This window comes from Trametes versicolor (genome assembly GCF_000271585.1).
Source record: "Trametes versicolor FP-101664 SS1 unplaced genomic scaffold TRAVEscaffold_4, whole genome shotgun sequence".
Lineage (NCBI taxonomy): Eukaryota > Fungi > Basidiomycota > Agaricomycetes > Polyporales > Polyporaceae > Trametes > Trametes versicolor.
In genome coordinates this window covers 1,421,892-1,444,227 of record NW_007360324.1, presented here as the reverse complement: position 1 = coordinate 1,444,227, position 22,336 = coordinate 1,421,892, and the positions used below count along the sequence as shown (strand labels likewise).

Below are 22,336 nucleotides of genomic sequence, written 5' to 3'. Positions count from 1 at the left end.
ATCTCTATGCGTACATGTATCGTACAGTATTTATAATGTTGTCTTGACTAGTAATACATGCTCCGGTCCGCAATCGCTTGATGTAGGGCACGCACTGTGCCGGTAAGTCGCGATATACCCACACGAGTCTCACCGGGACGCGATCGCGATGCCAACGTCCGCCACGAGCGACCACGTCTCCTCGATCCAACCCTCGACGACGCACGCATGCGCCTCCTCCCGCTTCACGCGGGTCTCCTCGTGCCTCTGCGCCACCTCGTCCCGTTGCGCCTCCGCGCCCAGATTGTGGTGCACGACGGAGAGCATGAACTGCACGTCCATCTGCGCGACGAACATGTCGAGCGCGCCGAAACACTGCTCCGCCTCCTCGAGGTAGCGGATAGACTCCGCCAGTGCCTCCTCTGTAGGCAGGACGATAGAGCGTGAGCACTGGCGATCGAGAGGCGAGAGGAGGGGTATATGGAGAGACGCACGAGAAGAGTCGCCCGCGGCGATGACACAGCGCGCAAGAGTAAACAATGCGAAGCCCTTTTGCTCCTGGTCGTTCTCGCTCATGATCTGCACACGCGGCCGATGTCAATGAAATTCATTTGAGCGCGAACTGTGGGTGGGGCGGGCGGTACCTGGGGCATGACTTCGTCGAGTATGCGGCGCGACCACTTCGACATTCCAAACTCAAGACCAACGTCCGCCAGAAGCACGACGGCGGTGCGGTAGAGCGCGTACCGGCCCTGGTACTCGGCGTGCCAGAGCGCGGTCAGCAGCTGGTCGACAGATGTGTGGACATGGTCCGCGCGCTGCTCGGGGCGTCAGGCGAGGTCAGCAAAGCGGCAGAGAGAGAAGACGATGCCGGGTGTACGCACGCGCATCATGAGCACGTCATGCAGGGGGTCACGAATGAGCGAGCCGATCGGATGGTCCTTCGACCACTGGTAGTCGCGCGCGGCGTATTCGATGTCGGGACGCCGGGGGACGAGGTATTCGCGCAGTTGGCGCAGCTGGCCCCTGGGCGTCGCGTGGCATAAGACGAGGGAGAGACTGGAGACGTGTTAGAGAGACGTACCTCCGGCTTGCGCGGAGCGCGAAAATGTGCCAGATCTCGCCCGCCCAGAGGTTGTAGTCGGTGATGTGCAGGCCGCGCCAAACATCGGGCTCGAGCAGACCCGCGATGGCTGATTCGTACTTTCCCTGCCGTGCTTTCTGGAAATACTGTCGGATGCGTCAAAAATATCGGACTGGACAGTGAGACCCACATCGTACGCCCGATTCAGCTGGACAGTGAGCCGAGTGTTGTCTTCGCTGCCGTATTCGGTGAAAGCAATCACAATGTCTTCTTCGACACGGGCAAGCTTTGAGCAGCCTAAAGGCATTATGAGTTAGTGCAGCGAACTGACGGAGACAGGGTGATCCGTCCTACCGAAGAAATTCCAGATGAGGCTTTGAACGGCATGCTGGGCGTATTGTTCAGATTCTGTGAACAGCCCTCCCTGCACATCGATGTAGTGGTCGTACAGCCCGATAGCTTGCATAACCTTCTCATACGCTGCAGTCAGGGGTTGTTGCTAATGACAAGGAAGTGTCAAATTTGAAGTGGCGAGCGTCCAAACCGAGGACACCTACATGCTCGACAATAAGGAGCTTCTTCGCATCATGCAAAATCTCCAGGGGGTGCATTTGCGGCTGGATCTCGTTGATGATCGGCTTCTTTCCGCGCTCAGTAGGGAGGATGGGTAGGCGATGGAGCAGGCTTCGCAAACGGTTTACGTTGAATATTCCGCCAAGGGATGTGCGAGACTAAGAACCTACCTGGTACAATGCTGCAAGGTTGCGTTATCACCTGCGGTGCGGGCAGTCGTGACTGCCTCTTCAAGGGTCTGAGTGGGAGCTATAAGTGGGCAAATAAGGATATTTAAAGGTACAAGAACTGTACTTTTCTGCACGCGACCGTCTCGCGGCGGAGGTAGTACATGCGCGCAAGGTTGAGCATAGCGTGCTGTCGGAGCCCTCTGCAGAAGCTTTAGCGTCGTGGATAAGAAAGGCGTTCTTGACTTACGAATCACTGCCTTCGTGGAATTTTTGTTCAAAGAATCTTCGAAGGCCCTCATTTGCAATATTGCTGTCTCCAGTAATCACACCCTGCATGAAGCTAATCCCGGAAGTCAAAACGCTGTACCGATACACATAGCTAGGTCAGTAGCTTACAGCGCGTAAGTCTCAGCCGTTGCGTATTCCCTCTTGTCGTACTTCGTCTTGAACACTTGATAATCTAGTGCACGATTCGGAACTATGATCCCGGCTGCTTGCTCAGACGACTTACCGTTGGTGATGATGTCCTTTCGGATGGGCGCGTAGCCAGGAGGCGTGATAAACCTCGCATCTGCCTTGAAATTGAGCCACGCCAGGAAGTCCCGGTGAAGTCGAGCAACACCAGATATCGATAACTTCTTGAAGCTGATGAAGCAGCGGTGACAGAAGTAACCAAAGAGTGATCGACGGCTCTAAAGATGGGTCAAGGATGTTTTCCAATGCATAATGAACCACATCGAGCTTAACTCACGAATCTAGCAGCCTGGAGGTGTGTTAATACGTGTCGAACTCCGCGAAGTGAAGACGAAAACGTACTTCATCTTCGTCTGTGTCCATATACATATCCAGAATAGCTACAAAGTGTTAAGGCATCGCTTGGCCCCTCTGTCTAGTACAACTCACTTTTCATGAAATCGGAAAGTTGGTCCGGTGTCTGTAATGCGTGTGCCTGTGTACGTGCGGCCACATTCGTCTGTGAAGCTGCGCCGAAAACTCGATTCACTCACTAGCGTATTTAGGTCACGAACCAGTTCTTGGACGTAAAATTCGGGCATGGGACGCGCTACCTTGTTGATGTCCTCGATTATGTCTCGGTACGACCTCGGCAGCTTGACCTAGGGCCCACTGATTCCATAAGTTAATACAAAGACGCGGACAGGAGGCGTACCTCGGCGATTTCGTCCAGAAGAATGCGATGCAATGCCAGAACGAACTTCTCCGGCAATTCATTTTCTTCGAGAGGATGGAGCCCAGCCCTGAGAATCCACAGAATCAGGATGTGGTGAGGCCTGAGGACATGGCTTGGGCGCGCTGTGGATGGGACTGTGTTTGGTGGTACAGGAGGCGGGGCCATTCCAGACAAGTAGGACAAGTATTTGGCAGAGATCAGCGAGTGTACACCACTAGTCCGAAGCCGCGGTTCAGAGACTCAGAGTCGAGTGCATGGCAGATCGAGAGAGAAAGAGACGGCGGAGTGGCGCTCGCCGCTCGGAGGACGCGCTGGTCACGCGTGCGCGCGACGACGCGCTCGATCGCGTCGTGAGAACAACATGCCAAATCGGGATCTTCAGTAATTTCTGAAGCCGCTCACCGCTCACGACCTCCGACGTCCAGACTCCTTAGGCCCTTTGCGCATTCAACCCCATGGCTGTCAAGGGGACAAAGAAGCGCTCCGCGCATAGCTCACAAGTCAGTCCCTCGATGCAGTCGCGAATTGAATACTCATGGAAGATATAGAGGCCGTCCAAGAAGCGCAAATTAGCCGACGATGGGAAGTCGGCGAAAGCAAAGGTCAAAGGCAAGGACCGTGCATCCGACAAGCCTACCATCGAAATCCCCAACCGCGGAGACGAAGACGACGTCGAACTTTCAGATGACGACCTGGAGCTCCTGCAAGAATACGGGGGCGCAGTCTCTTTCCTCACTGCATTAGACGAAAAGGGCATCGCTAGGTGAGTCGAGAATTAGTGCGGAACATGTGTGAGAGGCTCGTAGAGGTGGATCTGAGTATCTATGGGTGTCGCAGTCGCACGCGAACTCCCGAGTCCTACTACGAATGGGTGGCCACAGTGGGATTCGCCCTAGGGGAGGGCAAGCGGTCACGGTGGACGGCGCGTTTGAACGCGTATCCGCATCGTGCCCCTTGACCGCAACCTCTTCTCCATACGATTGACGGCGTTTTCCTGGACGAACGCCCCGAAGCGCACCCCGTAGACATACCTAGGGGTCTATTAGTGAGGTGCGTTTCCGAGATTTCGATCTGGGCAGGCACCACGCCTCCGCGCACCATTGGCGTCACTCAGAATGATGCGGGCGACTGCAGGCTGCTCTCCAAATTAGAGACGAACTTGGCCGTAACGGATGCTACTTCGATGTGCGGCAGATGCTTGAGTTCTCGGGGGTGTCGGCAGCCACACTGTTTCGAGTGGGATCTACTACCATAACTTTTGTCGCCACTCCTGTCTGCATGGGATCCATCACTAAATAGCAAGAGGGCGTACCAGAAAGGTGGGTGGGAGGTATCGAAAGTGTGGGGTTGCGGGACCCTGTCATGCCGGAGCTCTCCACTTCCACCTTTCGAGTCGAAATCCGAACAGCATTTCGGCTTGTGGGTACGCCAGCAGGGTCGCATCTAGGGTGGGGTCGAAGTCGCCCTGGATGTGTCTGTGCTCTTCCCGGGGTGCCGGTGCGTCTTTGTAATTGCAACTCACCCGACCAAGGTCACCCACTGCCGCAACTGCATCAATCATGCATATGCCCTATTCGCATGACTTAGCCGGAGTCTACCACGCCGCGCTTTGTGCGCCACAGTCCGGTGTAACACCCCGGCAAATCTTCCACGAGCCACCAGCATGCAGAGATGTCATTGTGCCGAGATCTAACTGTTTGCACACAGGAGCAAAAAGGAGACAGAGCGGTTACACTTGCTCAATAAACCGGTCCGAAAAGCCGTAGATGACGACCTCCCCTCTATACACTCACATGATTCAGACGAAGACGACTGGAGTTCCGGAGCCAGCGGCATGGGGGATCTGTCCTCGGACGAAGACCTCTCAGATGACGAAGACATATCCGACGATTCCGAAGCGGAGTCCTCGACAAAAACGACAGAGAAGCGTCGGCGAAAACGAAAAGACGACTCTGACGAAGAGGAGATGTCCTATGAAGCCCAGCCCCGGAAACGCCACGCGTCCTGGGAGCCTGAAAAAGACAAGGACAAAGGGATCGAGCGGCTGCCCATCAAGCTCGCGGACGGGCGGATCCAGAAAAGCGGCGGCGACAACGTCGTGTTGGACAATGACGAAGAGAGCGGTCCAGAAAGCGAAGAGGAGCGCGAAGATGGGCAAGCGGCCGCGGAGGCTGCGCAACGGTACCGAGTGGAGGACGTCGCCACCGGCGCGCGGTTTGGCCGGCCTGCGGTGGTCGACGTGATCGGCCTAAAGTCCCGGAAAGCGCGAATACAGGGCGCGAAGGAGCAGATCGCGGGGCTGTGCCAGGAGATTCTGGGCGACCCAGAGAATAGCGTGCGCCCGCCGTCTCTAATTGTCCTGGCGCGCTGGAGGCTCATGTGGCGCGCTCCTTCCACAGCTAGGCCTGTTGCGGCGTCTGCACACCTTTTCCTTGCCCGCGGTTTCCACACCCACGCATCCGGAGCCCGTTCCGAATGACCCTGTCATACGGAAGCTGACAATGCTGTCACAGCTTGCGGTGTTCAAAGATGTCGTCCCTGGTTACCGGATACGTGCTTTGACAGACTTGGAGAAGGCTGAGAAGGTGAGCCAGATGGTCCAACGTACCCGGGACTGGGAGCAGGGTCTCGTGAGCGTGTACCAAGCGTACCTGCGCGGTCTGGAGGCGGAACTCAAAGGTTTGAAACGCGAACGGCGTATTCTCGCCTCAGTACTAGAGCGACATGCTGACGCAGCTACGTCAGCGAAGAGCGAGCTCGCTGAGCCGGCGCTGCATTGCATGTGCACCCTGCTAGTGGAAGTGACACACTTCAACTTCCGCGTCAACCTTATGAGTTCTATAGTCGCCGCGCTAAGCCGGAAGTCCTGGGACAAAGTAGGTTCCCTCCCCCTGGTCCGTTACAGCCCCATTGACACATTTGTGGCAGTCCTCAGATTTGTGTCTCGAAACGCTCATCAAGGTGTTCCGTGCCGACAACACCGGAGAGGCCTCGCTGGAAATCGTGCGCCTGCTGAACCGGATGATCAAAGAGCGCAAGTACAACGTCCACCCGGAAGTACTGTCGTGCCTGCTCCACCTCCGCCTGAAGACGGAGCTCGGTGTCCGCTCGTCTGATTCTAGAGCCGACAAGGAGCATAGCGCCAGACCGATGACCAAGGGCCGCGCCGCCGCAAAGCGTGCGAAGGGAAAGACCGTTGACCGGCCTTATTTGAGCAAGAAGGCACAGAAGGTCATGAAGGAGCGAAAAGAAATCGAGAAGGAGATGCATGAAGCTGCGGCGGAGGTCGACAAGGAAGAGCGCGCGACGCGGGTGAGCTTCTTCCCCGTCTTCCCTTCGCGCTAGCCTATTCGTGATCGTATCTTCACACCGCCCACACTGACGCCGCTGTCTTTTTGTTTCGCAGCACACCGAGGCGCTCAAGCTGCTGTTCGTGCTCTACTTCAGCGTCCTCAAGAACCCGCGCCCAACACCGCTGCTACCTGCAGCGCTGCGCGGCATCGCCAAGTTCGCGCACCTGGTGAACATCGACTTCTTCAAGGACCTCCTACAGGTGCTCAAGAACCTCATGGCGCGCGGCGCAGAGGACCCCGCGGACGGGGACGCAGACGCGCCCGCGCCGGGCCCGCATGACGCATCGAACATCGCCACCGTACAGCACCAGCTGCTCTGTGTCGTCACGGCGTTTGAGCTCCTCTCCGGCCAAGGTACGTCCAGCGCGTCGCTCAGCGCTCCTTCTGCCAACTACACGCGGAACTGACTCGATCTGTTCCCTCCTGCCACGCTACGCCAACCACCCACGCGCACACCCACTCTGGCGCTGCCCCACCCTACCTACAGGCGAGGCCCTCGACATCGATCTGTCCGACTTCATCAACCGCCTGTACGCGATCCTGCCCCAGCTCGCGCTCATGCCGGACGTGGAGGCGCCGCCGCCCCGCGCGGCCAAGGCGAGCGCACGCGCCGCCCCCCGCCGTCGACCGCGGACGTGCTCTTCCGCGCGCTGCACCTCGCGTTCACCCCGCGCTCGTCCGCGGCCGCCGCGCCGCCGTGGCGCTCCGCGGCGTTCGCGAAGCGGCTGCTCAGCGCCGCGCTGCAGTGGCCCCCCGCGAGTGCGGTGCGCGCGGTCGAGCTCGTGCGCGAGCTCGTCGAGCGCGACCCGAAGCTCGGCGCGCTGCTGTCGACGGAGGACCGCGCGGGGGACGGCGTGTACCGGGCGGACCTGGACGACCCGCAGCTGAGCAATCCGTTCGGGACGTCGTTCTACGAGCTGCATGCGCTTGCGGGGAGGCACTGGGCGGAGGCGGTGCGCGGTGCGGCGGGGAAGCTTTTGAATTCCTCTTCATAACGTAGGTACACGCGCGGCCCCTGCGGGCGCGCAAGCAATGTGTATGTACTGGCACAGCTCGTGCCGGGAGACGAAGACGAGGACGAAACGAGGGATGGGGGTGGTGTTGGTGGTGGTAGCAATAGCAGATACAGTTGGATAACGACGGGTGACCTTCTGACGACGGGCGGAGAGAGCTATATCTACAGGTATTCACTTCTTCTCTGGTTGCTACAGGCCTGCGAAGGCTGGGGGCTACGGAAGGGAACGGGGAACGGGTCAGACAGCGACACACAGCGAGGGGGCCGGTGAATAAGTCAGTCGACGGCGTCGAATAAGTAAGTGTCCGGGGAATATATACGTGTGCGCGTGCGGGCGCGGGTGTCCGTCATGTGTGGGATATAAATACGGGAGGGGGTTGGTGGTGGTGGCGCGGTTAGTAGTAGGGGTGGTGGATGTGCGACGTGGGATGTGGCGGGGGCGTAGGAGATGGGCGACGGGCGGACAGGCGGGGACAGACAGCATCGATCGGAACACGGAACGCGAAGCAGCAGGGCAGGGGTTACCGGGAATGAAATTCGAAGGGCGGGTGCTGGAAGTGGTACGGCATCATGCCGTCGACGCCCCCATTTGAGATCGCGCCCTGCGCGTTGAACATGGGCGACGTGGGCGAGACGGGCGCGCTCGGGTACTCGCCCGAGAACGACGGGGACGTAGGCGAGACGGGGGGCGAGGTGAACGCGTGCGGCGAGTGCTGCTGCATGTGCGGGTGGTGGTGGTGATGAGGGTGCTGAGAATGCTGCTGCTGCTGTGGCTGGTGCGGCTGCTGCGCCCCGCGCCAGGGGTACTTCTGGAACCCGATGAGCTCCATCGCGGGCGTCGTGCGCGCGGCGTCGGCTACGCGCTCGATGTGATACACGAGCACTGCGAGCACCTCGTTGTCGACGACGACCTGCTGCGTAATCGTCTGCACTGTAAAGCAAGGGCGCACGTGGTCAGCGTGGGATTCACAAAGAGAGGACACTCGACATGCGCGAGCGGCGTTCTGGGGGACGGGGCTCACCTGTGTCGAGCCAGTGGCAGCGGCTGAGCGCAGAATCAGGCAGGTACGCGAACACCAGCTGGGGCGAGTCGTTGGGGCCGGCCTGCACCTCCGGGGTGGGCACCTGCGCGAAGAGCCCGAGCTCCTGCGAGACGACGGTGCGGCCCGCGCCCCAGCTCTTCGTCTGGCACTTCGCGAGGCTCGCCCAGCGCGCGGCGAAGGACACCGCGCCCCCAACGCCCTGCAGCGCGGGGGGCACGCGCAGGTCCGCGACGGGCGGCATGGAGACGCGGAAGTGCAGGAAGATGCGCGCGGGCATGGCGGGCGTCGAGCCGACGAGCCGGTCGACGTCCACGGAGAGCGGGACCATGCCCTCCGCCCAGAAGTGCAGGTTCATGATGCGGTTCGGGGGCGGGACGGGGATGTGCGGGGCATAATCTGTGGTGGAGTGTGCGCCGTCGACGTATGCGCCTTGCGGGAGAGAGAAGAGGGTCGGGTCCATCGCGAGCGGTTCTAGCTTGACGTTTAGCGGTGCGAGGTGCGCCGCGTGTGGTGACGAGGACAGGGCGCCGAAGCTGGACTCGGTGAGAGGTGACATAGCGGTGCCCAGGCCGTCGTCGAGCGCGAGATCGGAAAAGGAAGACATGTGCGCGGACAGCGGGAGCGTGGGGAACGAACTAGCGGTCTGCAGCTCGAGCGGAAAGTCCAGTGCGCTGAATTCCGGCGTAGACGAAGACGAGGATGAGCCCGCAGATGTATCAGGGAGGTCGCGCATGTGCGGCGCGGGCGTTTCTGAGGGTGCCGGGGTGGGCTTCTTGTTCGTGTGCGCGAGAAGCCCGTTCTCCTGAAACAGCTCCTCGCCCCCTGCGACGAGGTGGAACTCTGTGTGCGCGATGGAGAGAGCGGTGATTAGTGGTGATGCGCGCGGGGATGAGTGGCTCGGCGCGCGACGCGTACCTGGGGTGCCTCTCCACATGTTGCGGAGCACCTGGATGTGGCTCGCGACCTGCTTCTTGGTGCGCTCGATCCCTGCGCGCTTGAGGTGATCGACGAGAAACTGATTCCGCCACCGGCTGCGGCCGCGGGAGTAGGTCGCCCAGGGTGATTGCCAGTACTGGCGGAGGCCTGCGCGGGGTCAGCACGGGGGTGGCTAGCGGCGATGGGGACGCGACGCGACGCACCCTCGACAAAGATCTTCTCGACGTCCTTGGACCAGACCTCGCTGCCGTCCTTGAGCAGCTTGTGGTGCTTGCGCTGTGGTGTGAGGTTGCTGGGTACGGTGACGGTAGCGTCGGCGAGAGACTCCATGCTGCTGTTGGTCGCCGAGGAAGAGCGAGAAGGAGAGAGGGAGGTGGAGAAGTTGCGGCGGCGGTAGGCGGACATGACTTCGCGGCCCATGGGGGCTGGGTGGATGATTGAGGACGGGGGAGGAGGGGATATGGAAGGTATAAAGGGGACGGGTGTGCGGGGGGAGGCGAGCCGACATACGGCCGGACGGGGAATTTATACGAAGGAAAGGTCGAAGCGCGTTTGGAGGAGGTTCTTGGTCCGTGTGCGCGTCCGCGTCCGCCGTCCGAGTCGGCGCAGCGCTGGGTGCCGGAGGCCACTCGTGATCCGGGTATGGCAACCAAGTTCCGCTGTTCTGGAGTCAGTCAAACACACAAAACGCCCCTGTCCCTCCGTTTTGGTCTGGATTGGATCTCGGATCGGGGGTTGATTGGGACGGGCGCAGGCGAGCACAGGAATGGAAAGCGAACCGGGCGCGCGTATGCACCAAGCGCGACCCAGCTTGCGCGCTGCGATCCAGAACGCCCGGTGGAACCGTCCTCGCCGCCCCGTTCGAGCATAGACCCCCGGCTGGCCGTGCGCGCATTTGCACCCCAGAGTGCACCTCACAAAACAGGCAGCGCCCTGCTGGGTCTCGCACGTATCAGATCGCGGCACGGCCGGGGTGCGGGAAACAATGGGCGACGGCGCACGGGCATTCGCGCGTGCACACCCGTGGCCTTTGAGACTTCCCGATTGGGAAGCGCATGGTGCACACGGCCGGCAAGCAAAAGCGAGTGGCCTGAAAGGGACGACAGCGGGGGGAAGAGGGCCGGGTGGACCGGGGCAGTGATCAGCCCAGGGCGCGCATGGGAGACAAAAGGAGGAGGGCGTACAGCGGATGACCGGGCATGGCTTGATGGGAGCGCGGCGAGTGGCGGGCGGTGAGTAGACACGCCCCCTCCACGCGCCAGCCAGATCGCTCTCACCGCGGAAGCAAATCTGGCCTCCCAGTGCGCGGAAGTACAACTCTACGCCCACCGCTCGTCCCAGCGCAGAACCGGCAGCTGCGACCCCGTCCGCCGTAGAGTTTGATATTTCCCAACTGCCCGCCCTCTGTCCGCTGTCCTGGCCACCCGGTCCGACGTCCCGAGGGCGTAGGCGCGCGCTGATTGCTCTCCGCGTCGAGCGACCGCCGACGCTACCTCCACCGCAATCGACCAGGATCCTGCCGTGTCCTCCGTCTCGCCGGCGATGAGCAAGTCAGAGTCCATCACGCAGAAATGGCTCCGCCAGAACGTCCAGACGTACCCGAACCCGGATCTCGTCTACGCACACGCCGATGCCGTCCTCGCCCGCCATCCTACCATCCGCCCAAAGACGGACGTCTACAGTTCAGTCTACCCGCCGTGCTCACCAGACCCGCACGATCACTCATGCCCTCGCTTGCCGTGAATCACAGCCTACGACGACGGCCGGACCCAGCTGCTGCTCTGTCTCCATGGCCTCCTTCCAATTGCCTTCCGCGGCGCGTCCTACAACATCCCGATCGCCGTCTGGGTCCCTAGAGAGTACCCGCGCACCCCGCCTGTCGCATACGTCGTGCCCACAAGCGACATGCTCATACGCGCCGCGCCGGACATCGACATTAGCGGGCGCTGTCTCATCGACTACCTCCGCAATTGGGAGCGAAAGTGCGAGGTGCGTGCCCATCCTTCTCCCGCGTTCCGTGTTCGTGTGATACCGACCGTCACCCATCCATGCATCCTCGCACACAGGGCTGCAGTCTCGTCGCACTACTCGATGCAATGCACGATGCCTTCTCCCGCCAGCCCCCCGTATATGCGAAGCCTAAAGACGTCACCGTCCAGCAGCCACCGCCCTCCCGCCCCTCCTCTTCGGCACCCGACTACGCAGCACGCCCGCCGCCACCGCTGCCCGTGGAGCGCCACGCGTCTCTACCAACCTCAGCACATGGAACGACCTCACCTGCTCCGCCGCCCGGCGGTCCTCCCCCGCTGCCCACCAAACCGGGTCTTGCCCCTGCGGGCGCTACCCAGCCACCCAGAAGCACATCTGTCCCGGCCCCCCAGGTGCAGTTGAATGCCCGGACTGGGTCCCCGGCCAATCTGAGCACAGTGCGTACGCGTTCCACGATCATATACACGTCGCGTCGCGCGGTGCTGATCGCCTCTAATAAACGATCGCCGATGCGCACCCCGCGTCCAATAGCCAGCCGCGCTCGCCGCGCGACCGCCCCCGCCTCTGCCCCCTCATGGCCCGCACGGTCAGGAGCTAGCCGGCGGTGCTCACTACGCGCACTCGCCGGCGCCGCCCCCGACATACTCCCCGCACGCGCGCGGGCACTACGCTGATCTGCCCCCGCAGGCGTACGCCCCCGGGTGGGCGCCCGGCGCGCCATCGAGCCCTGCACCCCTTCTGAACCAGGCTCGATCGCAACAACAACCGCCATATCGGGCAGCGTCGCAGACCAGCCCGCCTGCGCCCCCACCTCCGCCGCTCCCACCCGCTATTTCGCGGGGGATGGCCCCGGCGGGCGCGTCTGCGTCTGCATACCGGGCAATGTCCCCGCCGAACGCGTACGCCGCAAGCTCCGGGCCTCCCAGCGCTGCTGAGCAGGCCTACTCGCCATATGCTGCTTCCCCGCCGTATGTCACGCCCCAGCATACTGCCGGTAATTCGGCGGGGCGTTCACCATATGTCTCACCGCCACCAAGCGCGCAGCCGCCCCCGCCGCCCTTCCCTCCCACATTCGCGCCCCCGTCCGGTGCGCCGCCACCACCGCCACCCGCCCCGCCGTCCGTCCCGCCCCCGGACCTGCTCGACGCCGAGGACGAGGACGGCCAACAGACGGAGACCCCGCACTCGTCGGCCCCCGCCCCACCGCGCCCCCCAAACCCGGAGCTGCTGAGGCTGCACGAGACGGTGCACGGGAAGCTCGCGGGCGAGCTCGCGTCGCTGTCGCAGGCGATGGCGATCGACGCGGAGCGGCTGCGCGCGCACCAGGCGGACCTGCTCGCGGGGGCGCCCGCGCTGCGCGACGAGATGGCGCGCCTGGAGGCCGTGCGCGACGTGTGCCGCGGGGTCGCGGCGCGGCTCGGCGCGGTCGTCGGCGCGGGCGAGCGCAGCGTCGCGGAGCTGAAACGCAAGGGCGACCCCGAGGTGGACGAGCTCGTGTGCTCGACGACGATTGTGCATAACCAGTACGTGTCTGTGCGGAATGCATATTTTCCCCTCTGTTCCTTTCTTTCTCTTCGGTTCGAGAAATATTTTGTGCATTTTGCCTGAGTCCTGGGGTGGAGGAGAGTGCGAACATTCACTGACGCGAATTTTGCACCCCGCTGCTGCCCCTGCACCGCCACCCGCCCAACCCCGACGTGTTCGCTCCCGCAAACGACACAACAACGTAACGCCGCAGGCTCGTAAACCTCGTCGCGGAGGACAACGCCATCGAAGACACGATATACCACCTGCACCGTGCGCTCAACGCCGGCCGCGTCGACCTTGAACGGTTCCTCCGTGTGCGTTTTTCGCTCCCGTCCCCTCGTCCCCTCACCACCATTCTGCCCGCCCTGGTCCTTGGACGTGGGCGGGGTTTCCCTTCGCGGCCTGCGTCGCAATCACCCCTCTCCCCCTTGATTTTCTGGTGTTCGTGTCCGTGTGCGTGTTCGCGAAGCTGACGCCCCTGGGTTTGAACACGCAGACGACGCGCGTGCTCGCAGAGGAGCAGTTCATGAAGCGTGCGCTCATCGAGAAGATCCAGGCCGGCATCCCGCTCGGGGACGCGACGTGGTCCGTCCCCCCGGGCATGCGCTGACATTTGTGGACGGATGTGTTGGGCGGAGGGTTCGGCCGTGTAGGGTCGCCCGCGACGGGGTTCATTGATATTGGGGGATGTCGCGGCCTTCTTGCTTCTCGAAGACGGTGGGCCCGCTGCCGAGGTCCGTTTGTATATCCCCGCGTGCAATATAGTGTATAGTGTATACCTACAGCCTCATCTCCGGCAGGGCGGGAAGCGAGATTGGATACGCAAGAGGCAAGTAGGCCCCGAGGGCAGTGCATTTCGCTGAGTAGCCCGACCCCTTTATACAGCAACGCAGGAGGAAGCCAGCAATGCGCCATTCCATCAGGCATCGCAGGTGCTCGAGAAACTCGCATTCGCAGACAAAGTTGCATCGCACACACCCTACACCGTAATGAAACGGCTCGCTCAGCTAGGCTCGGCTCGCTCCTTCCACAACGGCACAGGTGAACCACCCCCCGTCGACCGAACCACGTCCGTCTACACTCGGTCTGCGCCGTCTCCTTACCGTGGCGGAACATCTGCACGCCGGCCGCGGAGATGAATGCGAACACCTCGGTTCGATGCATGCGGTGAGATTGAGTGGAGGGCGAGATCGGTGGCGCCGCGCGTCCCAGTCCGAGTCCGAACCTCCCCCCGGGCGGGCGGGTGGATCGTCACGGTGGCACCTCGAACCCTTCCCTTGGGGGGTTAGGCGGCCGCAGCTGCGAACACATGGCTACCGGACGCCCAGCGTCTCGGCGAGCGAGTCCCACACAGCTGCTTTGGAAATTCCGGGTGCGCGGCACTGCTAGTGTGCCGGGCCCCGGCGCATCGAGCAGGGAGCAGACGGATGTGTTTCGCCCGGGAGCTTCGTGAGCGTGGGGTCCTCATGAATGGGACATATGCCCATAGTGGGCGAGTTGTTTGTTGAGAGGGATAGACGTTCCGCCGGAAGGTCGTCAGTCTGACATATCCAGCCTTCCGCTGCGCTTCGCGTCTCGAAATACCGCATGCATGACGACCAGACGCTGTCATCGAGCAGGCCAGAGTAGCTCAGACTCGTCGAGACGTACTACGAGCGGGCTCGGGAACGGGTCTGATGGGGAGAAGCCTGCTATCCGGAAGCAATCGTCGTAGCTTCGGACGATTCGACTGAGAGGAAGCTTCACGCGCGGAAGGTACATATTGGGTAATAGGGTGTAGTAGACTCTTCGATCACGTCATGACCTAGAAGTACAGCGATAGATATAGTTATAAAACAACGGAAGGGGGGTTGCATAGCGGGGGATAGGGGCGTTCGGGCGAGAAGACACGACAAGCGGCGGAGGAGAGCACATGCTAAAACATCATAAATCATCAGCAGCATCGATGAGCGTTCGTACGTACGGCCGGAGAGAAGAAGAGAGAAGAACACGTCAAGCGAAAAAGGACATCAGTACCGTAGCCGCGTGGGGATCACACATAGTTCAGGCGACAATCCGCCCCCCTTCCCCCCTCTCCTCGAACTCATACTCGAGCCGTTTCACACCAGGCGTGCCGGGAGGGAGGGTCCTTCCCGCGCTGCCGACCCACCTCCATACCCGCTGCTCATCTCCGCCCTCGACTTCTTCGAGGTTCGTTCGCACGTTCGCGTTCCCTTCCACGATCCGTTCGACGCGTGACCAGAGCCGCTTGCGCTCGCCCACGGAGTGCACGTCCTGTAATACAAGATCGCGAAGCTGCAGCGACGACAGGTAGGGGCGCGGGGCCATGACCGGATCGGTGTGGTGTGCGAGCTCCTGGTTGCGGAGACATTCCAGTGCGACGGTAACGAGGGATGCGACGCGTTCGTCATCGACGGCCTTGCGTGCCTGACGCTGCCGCGCGTATATCACAGTGAGGATAGATAGCGTGGTCCCTAGAGCGGATGCAGGCAAGTCAGAATGTGGCTACACACTAACGATCGGGCTGTGTAAGCCGAGATGTCAAACGCACCTAGGATAGACCGTTGCCACTCGGACCAGGCTTGCCTTGTCTTTACCCTTAGCGAACACTCCCAGCTCATGACCGGAGTCTTGTGAGCTAGATAGCGCTTGCCACTACGGCCGTCTCTATCAGCACGCGCACCAGGGTAAGGTTAGAGATCCACGTACGTAGCGTCTTCGCCCATGAATACGCCGCCCCACTGCAAGAGTTGCTGCACAGCTTCGTTGAAGGTATCGTCAAGCGTGTTTAACATGCTAGGCTACAGATTTTCGGCGAGCGATCAGTACCCACGCGTGAATAGACGGATCAAAGACTTACGGCGGTCTTTTCCTTGATGTTTTCGCGCAGTTTCTCCACTTCGATGCCCCAACGTTGTGCCTCGGCCGCGTCGTCTCCTTCGGGGACGCCCACACCAACGCCTTCACAAAGCCTACGACCACGCTCATTAGCGAGAATCGACTCAATGGCCTTGCCAAGGACGCCGATGTGTCGCTTGCGACGCGGATCCTCGACACAACGAGGGGGAACGGCCACCGGGCCGAAGTAGGGCAGACCGTCGAGCGCATAAGACAACGCAGAATAGACGATACGAGAAACATCCGACTCCGCTGCGAAGTTGGAGGGCCGCTCGAAAGTCTGCAATGCGCTGTGAGCCTCCTTGTTGGTGTACGGGACGGGGAAGACGGCCAGAAGTGGATGAGGGCGCAGGATGTAGCCGTTTTCACAAGTCACCGAGTTGGGCGTGCAGGTAGCGTGCTTAGGACAGGGGGCGCACTCGTCGGGCTGAGCGAAGGGTACCAAGGGTGGGGCAGGACATGCAACTGCTGATTCGGTTGCGGCCGACAATTGCGAGTCACCAGTGACACCCGTGGCGGACGCAGTGGGAATGGGGCTCAAAACAGAGGTGGTGCCGTCGGGTCCGGGATGAGGCCATAGCGTGGTCCGATTCTCGACGTTACAGCTGTAGACCGCGGCCCTGTGGGCTCGTAGCCCATCGAGAACGGGGTTTGTGCTCGATCCAGTGTCGCAGAAGCCGATACTCGAGGATTCTTGCTTGTATTGATAGATGACGGGGGTTGTTGAGAGGACGAATAGCGCAAAGATGAAGCGGAGGAACCAATGCCGACGAGGAGCTTCGTCCGCAACGTCGTACTTGGCGATCGCACCGCCATCTGCGATTCGTTGTGAGACCGCAGCTACGTTTTCGTCGTCCAAGTCGTGTTCTTTGTCAGAGTAGACTTCGCCATCTTCGGACTGGACGAGTTCGTCGTGTGCGGGGGCGTGGTCAGCTTCATCGAAGGCGGCTACCGGTGGTTCCTCTTGTGAGGGTGGCTCTTCGACCTCCTTCACGTCCGACACAATGGAGAGTTCGCGTGCAAAGAGTCGCTGACGGAAGGGAGACTGATGCACCGGAACTTCCCTCTGCTTGTACACCTCCGCAGGCAAGTCCGGTTCGAATTTACTCTCCGGAGGTTTGACGGAAGAGAGTCGCTCTCGCTCCTTCCCTTTGTTCTTCGGCGGCGAAGGAGATGACAACATTTCCGGTGGTGCGGACATCGACTTGCGCGACTTAGGCGCTGGTCGAGCTGCGAGCGACTTGCGCGCCTTGGGGCGCACTGGCGAAGGGCGCATCGGGGAGGACTCTCCACCGGACTGGAAGATATTGTTGTCCTCCCAACCGGACTCGGGATCTTCGGTTATCGGACGAGACACACGTCTCGTTTGAGGGGCTACGTCCGGAGCCTGCGTTCAATATCATAAGCGAAATGGCTACCGACTAAGAAATTATTGAACACACAGTCTTCCTTGGTCTGCCGGGCTTACGGGCCACAGGAGCGGGGGCCTCCTCCGGCTCGCTTTCCTCAACAACGACAGGTTCTGTGGGCTTCACGGATCTCTTCTTTGAGGGCCCACCCAGGGAGGGTTCGGCGGAGGAGCGACGGCGCTTAGGCTACACGGGGAAGCAGTGACGTTATCATTAGCTTGAACGGTAGCCACAGATACTGCAGCACTCACGGGGGCGCTGGCCTCGGCATCGGCGTGCTCCTCTGCTGCTGGGGTCTTCGAAAGTCGTCTAGAAGTTCGTCTAACGGGCTAAAATGAAATCAGTAACGAAGTGCGCAGGTCAAAGTGAGAAGTCGCACCTTCTTGACCTCGTTGATTGGTCGTCCGGTAACTCCATCGGTAATGCCATCTTCACTGGCCTGGCTGTTCTCGCGCTTTATGCGCTCCTTTGTGTACTTCTTCGCCTTGGGCTTGATCTCTTCGTGGAATAGCTGGACGAGCTTTGGTTTGGTGTATTGCGAGGGGTACTTGACATTGTGGTATCCAAACACGCCGAGGAGCTGGGCCACCGTGAGAGACGACGGCTCAAAGTCGGGTTGCAGGTATTCTCCTTGGGCGATGACCTGAGCGGCGGTCAGACGCGACGACATGGTGAGCGGTTGGCGGGGCCCGAGCGCCGACTTGGACGGTGAGCGGGGAGGCGGGGGTGGATCCGATGATGGTGTTCGTGTTCAGGTCGCGGCGCGTCAATGTTCCCACGCGTCACGCTCGTCAACAACCACGCGACGCGGTCAATCACGTGCGTTCCGCGATTAGATTCAGCTGCGTCGCCACAGGAGCGGAGTAGATTATCAGATAAGCCCCCACAGAGTTCAGAATCACCGTCGGTGGCCGCAGTGGCGGGCGAGCGAAGGTCCACGACCACCGCTCACACCGTCGACGCTGCTCTCGCAGGGCCGTCGCGCAATTCACACCATTCACACACAATCGCCTCTTCGCGGCGCTGCATGGCACAAAGGGCTGTGAATACAGCGTGTGCGCGCGCCGCGGCGTAGGACCCGGAATTCAGACATTCGGCGCAGGTGGCGGGAACATGTGCGAGTCAGTGCGACGATACGGACGCCGTACCACTGCCTCGGCCGGGAGGGTCTGGCGAGTGTGTGCGCCCGCAGCCTCGCCCAGGATTCCCTCCTGCGAACCACCACCAGTATAAAGCCCCCCGCGCGATCCACGATGTCCAGCACCGACGCCCCCCACCCCCAGCACCCCCACCGCCGCTTCGCCATGCTCTCCAAGCCCGATCCCAACTGGGTCCGCTCCGACGACTTCCACGCGTCGTTCCTGATCCCGAAGGACGACGCGCTCGAGCGCTCGCTCAAGTACAGCGACGAGAACGGGCTGCCCGAGATCAACGTCCACGCCGGGCAGGGCAAGCTCCTGCACCTCCTCGCGCGCAGCATCGGCGCGAAGCGCATCCTCGAGGTCGGCACCCTCGGAGGGTGGGTCGACTGCGGATCGTCTTGTCGCTTGCTTCGCTGACCTTCTCCGCCCACAGGTACTCCACCATCTGGTTCGCGCGGGCGGTCCCCGAGGACGGCCAGGTGATCACCTGCGAGCTGAAGGAGAACTTTGCCGAAGTACGACTGGTCGTCAGCGTCCTTATCGCGCATAGCACTCACCTGTCGTCGCCCGCAGGTTGCCCGCAACAACTTCGAGTACGCCGGCGTCGCGAGCAAGGTGAAGGTGCTCGTCGGGCCCGCCGCCGAGACGCTCCAGACGCTGCCGTCGGACGAGAAGTTCGACTTCGCGTTCATCGACGCCGACAAGGCCAGCAACCTCACCTACTTCCTGCAGGCGAAGCGCCTCGTCCGCCGCGGCGGCATCATCGTGCGTCCCCTCCCTCTTCCTCTTCTTATCCCCAGCGCGACGAACGAATGCTGATTGCGGCGCGGGGGATGTGTGTGCAGATCGTCGACAACGTGATCCGCAACGGGACGGTCGCGAACCCGGACATCGACGACGAGAACGTGCGCGGAGTGCGCAACCTGCTCGCGCACATCAAGGAGGACAAGGAGGTCGACGCGACGACGATTGGCACCGTCAGCGAGAAGGGCTACGACGGGTTCCTGTACGCACTGTATCTGTGAGAACCGCTGTGGGACTGGCATGGCGGCCGCGCCCCGGAGGATGTAGTAACACTATTCGTCTGTTGGATTTCGATGTAGTAACGTCTGTATTGCATTAGCATCAGGATTGGCCTAGAGCAGCTGCAATGTGTAGAAGACTCACCAGAACGGCAACGCACGGATGAATGGTTGGATGATTCCGAGCGGGGATGGTGGGTAGCCACGAGTACAGGGCCGTGTGATCGACACGAAAGAGACTCCAAGCGACTCCCACCATGGAGGATTGAATGGTGGGGACTTTCCGAGAGATCGCCGCGCTCACACCGGTGTTCACACTGCTGGCAGAAGCCAAGAAGATGTGGAGGCGTCAGACCTGATAGTATTGCTACCTAATCAGCGACTGCCCTAATGCTATGTGGGGACCTTTTCCTCGCATGCGAGTAGTGTAAGGTAAAAAAGGGTAAGAGATCACGAGAGCAGCAATACGGCAGGAGGTATAGCTAGAAAGAGTCCGAGAGTCCGTGAGCGCAGCAGAAAACACCAAGGTGGAAAGCGGTATCGTAGCAATCTACATTGCGCGAGAAGTGTCCGAGAGCTATGGCTATAGACGGCGCCTTAGTCCATGAGTGTCCATGTACACAACGACGATCGTAAGGGAACCCTACACCTCACGCTTAGAGCGCGAGCATGGCGGCCGCGATGGCGGCGACACCGAAGAGCGCGCTCGACGCGACGTTGGACGCAGCGCCGTTGGGCTTCGCGGTGGTGGAGGCAGCAGCGCCGGCCGCGGAGGTCGAGGGCGCCTCAGGGGCGGCAGAGGTGGACGCGGCAGCCGACGCAGCGGGCGAGGCATCGACGGCGTTGTTCACGGTCGTCATGTCGGTGGGGAGCGAGAGGGGCGCGCCGTTGGAGTTGAGGTCGACGGTGCCGTCGTCCTTGAGGGTCTCGCGGTTAGCACCGAGGAAGGCACGGGTGTAGAGGACGTTCTCGAGGACCGAGCTGTGGGCCCAGTCGGGCATGCTCGACATGTCGATGTTCGCACCCCAGTTGGCAGCCTGAGTCGAGCCGTTGGTCATCTTGTCGGTGTACGCCATCATCGCGGCCATGTCGGAGGAGTTGGAGACGGCAGAGCCCATCATCTGGCTAACGGAGGAGGCAGCGTTGTAGACCGAAGGGGGGTTGATCATACCGAACATGCCCTTCTGGCAATGGCCGGGGGTACCGCAGTAGTAGAAGATCGGGTCGGTGGAGTTGACGACCTGGGTGAACGTGAACGGCGCGTTCTGCTCACCGGACGCGAAGGGCGCGTCGCTAGTCTTGTTGCAAAGCTCGAGCTGCGAGGACTTGGTGACGGTGTGGTTCTTGGCGCCCCACATGAACATGACGGTGTCGCCGACGGATGCGTTCACGGCGAAGGGAATGTAGCGGAGGACACCCTGGGTGGGGGCGACGATGACGGTGTGGGTGGCGCCAGTGCCAGTGCTGCCCGCGCTGTCACCACCGCTGGTGCTGCTGGGGGGAGTGTAGCTCGCGGGAGGGGGGCCGAACGACGCAATGCATTGCTGCACGCAGTCGTTGTAGCCGGAGCTGCCCCAGTTGCTGGAGCCAGAGCCGTACGAGGGGCTGGTGTACATGGAGCCGTAGCTCGAGCTCGTCGAGGTCGCGAGGGCGGAAGAGGTAGCCTCGTACATGGTGGACTGCGCCATGTAGGCAGACGACGACGAAGAGGACATGCTGTCGCAAGAGCTGCCAGAGCACGAGGAGGAGCTCTTGCTCGAGGAGCTGTCGCACGAGCCGCTGCTCATGCAGTCGGAGCTGGAAGAGGACGACGACTTCGACGAGTCGTAGCCGCTGCTGGAGCTCGACGAGCCACCGTAGCTGCCCGACGAGCTGCCGGAGCCGGAGCCAGAGCTGCCATAGCTGCTGCCAGACGAAGAACCGCTGTAGCTGCCGGAGGAGCTGCTCGACGACGAGCCGCCGTAGCTGCTGGAAGAGGAGCTGCCGTAGCTGCTGCCCGACGACGAGTCGCTGGAGCCGTAGTAGCTTGGGAGCGATCTTAGTTACTGAATTAGGAAAGACACACGGTAAAGCTTACCTAGAGTCGGTGCGCTTGAGGAGGGCACCACCCTGGGGAGCGGGGAGCGCAGCGGCAAGGCCGGCAAGGAGGGACGAGGCGACGAAAGCGGAGAGGACGCGCATGATGATTAACGTGAGCTAAAAAGACCGTCGAGGTGTGTAGGGGCTGGCGTGGGGACTGGACAGGAATGCGTCGATCTAGACGTTTGGAATATGCCTCCCTGAGGTTTTGCGGCTGCTGTCCTGTCAAAGGAGGTGATCTGTGGGAGAACGCATGTCGATTAGCATATGGAGATAGGGCGGTGGGAAGGCGCAGAGCACAGACCTCGAAGAACGAAAAGAAAGAGGGGAAGTCGAGATTCAACTCGACTAAGAGGGAGCCGGAGGCAAAAGAACGAAGGGGGCGAACGAAAAGGTTGACGAGACCAGGGAAGGGGAGAGGCGGGAGGTCTTATATCGGAGGACGAGCTGAGCGCGTTCGGAGATTGAAGCGCAGACTCGCCATGGCGACAGATCATCCATCGACGCTCATCACGCCCTCGGACTCGGGCCTCCGGCAAACCAAAAGAACGGCCCAAGGGTTCTGCCCGCCCTCGCCGACCCCAGCCAATCCGCGCGTTCAGCCGCGGGCGACTCGTACGCGCCGCCCACCAGCCAATGGCCACCAACGCGATCTGTCGAGCTCCCTCCTCGCGACAGCTGCCATCACAACACCCACCCAGGTCCTCTTCCTCCTCCATCGCCATCTCTCCAGCTTCTATTATTGCACCCCAAAGGCAAAAATACTCGCAGCGGTGCACCCGTTCATCATGCCCTCGTTTGGCCCACTCCACCCGCATCAGCTGCGATGCACTCGCCGCCGTCTTCCTCGACAGCGCATCTGCACGCAATGCTTCTGCAGTGCGGCTAGCGTGAGCGCGTGAAACTCATCGTTCCGCGTCCAGGTACA

The 22,336-nt window shown here is 61.3% G+C and overlaps 7 protein-coding genes across 7 annotated transcripts; 3 read left to right on the top strand and 4 right to left on the bottom strand.

Moving 5' to 3' along the window:
• Positions 1 to 129: 129 nt before the first annotated feature.
• Positions 130 to 3,160, bottom strand: TRAVEDRAFT_45715 (uncharacterized protein; the record flags this gene model as incomplete). The annotated part of the gene is made up of 18 exons (XM_008038114.1): positions 130 to 401; positions 474 to 558; positions 624 to 797; positions 864 to 1,005; positions 1,064 to 1,209; positions 1,254 to 1,360; positions 1,418 to 1,562; positions 1,621 to 1,747; positions 1,807 to 1,874; positions 1,931 to 2,006; positions 2,054 to 2,146; positions 2,203 to 2,266; positions 2,318 to 2,498; positions 2,558 to 2,569; positions 2,623 to 2,660; positions 2,710 to 2,755; positions 2,814 to 2,921; positions 2,975 to 3,160. The coding sequence occupies 18 exons, from the start codon at positions 3,158 to 3,160 to the stop codon at positions 130 to 132; spliced, it is 2,070 nt and encodes a 689-aa protein (XP_008036305.1).
• Positions 3,161 to 3,450: 290 nt separating this feature from the next.
• On the top strand, positions 3,451 to 7,343 carry TRAVEDRAFT_36137 (nucleolar complex-associated protein 3; the record flags this gene model as incomplete). Its single annotated transcript, XM_008038010.1, has 9 exons — positions 3,451 to 3,495; positions 3,544 to 3,758; positions 4,703 to 5,330; positions 5,395 to 5,674; positions 5,741 to 5,871; positions 5,924 to 6,307; positions 6,402 to 6,702; positions 6,836 to 6,915; positions 6,951 to 7,343. 9 exons carry the CDS (start codon positions 3,451 to 3,453, stop codon positions 7,341 to 7,343), a joined length of 2,457 nt encoding a protein of 818 aa, XP_008036201.1.
• Positions 7,344 to 7,884: 541 nt separating this feature from the next.
• TRAVEDRAFT_45713 (uncharacterized protein) lies at positions 7,885 to 9,762 on the bottom strand (the record flags this gene model as incomplete). The annotated part of the gene is made up of 4 exons (XM_008038113.1): positions 7,885 to 8,294; positions 8,386 to 9,246; positions 9,322 to 9,489; positions 9,546 to 9,762. The coding sequence occupies 4 exons, from the start codon at positions 9,760 to 9,762 to the stop codon at positions 7,885 to 7,887; spliced, it is 1,656 nt and encodes a 551-aa protein (XP_008036304.1).
• Positions 9,763 to 10,867: 1,105 nt separating this feature from the next.
• TRAVEDRAFT_145866 (UEV-domain-containing protein) lies at positions 10,868 to 13,641 on the top strand. Its single transcript, XM_008038587.1, has 6 exons — positions 10,868 to 11,023; positions 11,093 to 11,331; positions 11,409 to 11,768; positions 12,589 to 12,854; positions 13,070 to 13,172; positions 13,355 to 13,641. The coding sequence occupies exons 1-6, from the start codon at positions 10,885 to 10,887 to the stop codon at positions 13,466 to 13,468; spliced, it is 1,221 nt and encodes a 406-aa protein (XP_008036778.1). The 5' UTR covers positions 10,868 to 10,884; the 3' UTR covers positions 13,469 to 13,641.
• A 982-nt stretch (positions 13,642 to 14,623) lies between these two features.
• Positions 14,624 to 18,194, bottom strand: TRAVEDRAFT_57705 (uncharacterized protein; the record flags this gene model as incomplete). The annotated part of the gene is made up of 8 exons (XM_008038274.1): positions 14,624 to 15,332; positions 15,410 to 15,513; positions 15,568 to 15,659; positions 15,719 to 17,143; positions 17,199 to 17,351; positions 17,417 to 17,494; positions 17,545 to 17,808; positions 18,171 to 18,194. The coding sequence occupies 8 exons, from the start codon at positions 18,192 to 18,194 to the stop codon at positions 14,902 to 14,904; spliced, it is 2,571 nt and encodes an 856-aa protein (XP_008036465.1). The 3' UTR covers positions 14,624 to 14,901.
• Positions 18,195 to 18,415: 221 nt separating this feature from the next.
• On the top strand, positions 18,416 to 19,486 carry TRAVEDRAFT_28029 (O-methyltransferase family 3 protein). Its single transcript, XM_008037916.1, has 4 exons — positions 18,416 to 18,684; positions 18,741 to 18,822; positions 18,881 to 19,072; positions 19,153 to 19,486. Exons 1-4 carry the CDS (start codon positions 18,470 to 18,472, stop codon positions 19,330 to 19,332), a joined length of 669 nt encoding a protein of 222 aa, XP_008036107.1. The 5' UTR covers positions 18,416 to 18,469; the 3' UTR covers positions 19,333 to 19,486.
• A 185-nt stretch (positions 19,487 to 19,671) lies between these two features.
• On the bottom strand, positions 19,672 to 21,801 carry TRAVEDRAFT_28028 (uncharacterized protein). The gene is made up of 3 exons (XM_008037915.1): positions 21,713 to 21,801; positions 21,407 to 21,647; positions 19,672 to 21,354 (listed from the first exon to the last, which is right to left on the bottom strand). The coding sequence occupies exons 2-3, from the start codon at positions 21,508 to 21,510 to the stop codon at positions 19,986 to 19,988; spliced, it is 1,473 nt and encodes a 490-aa protein (XP_008036106.1). The 5' UTR covers positions 21,511 to 21,647; positions 21,713 to 21,801; the 3' UTR covers positions 19,672 to 19,985.
• Between the last annotated feature and the right edge of the window lie 535 nt (positions 21,802 to 22,336).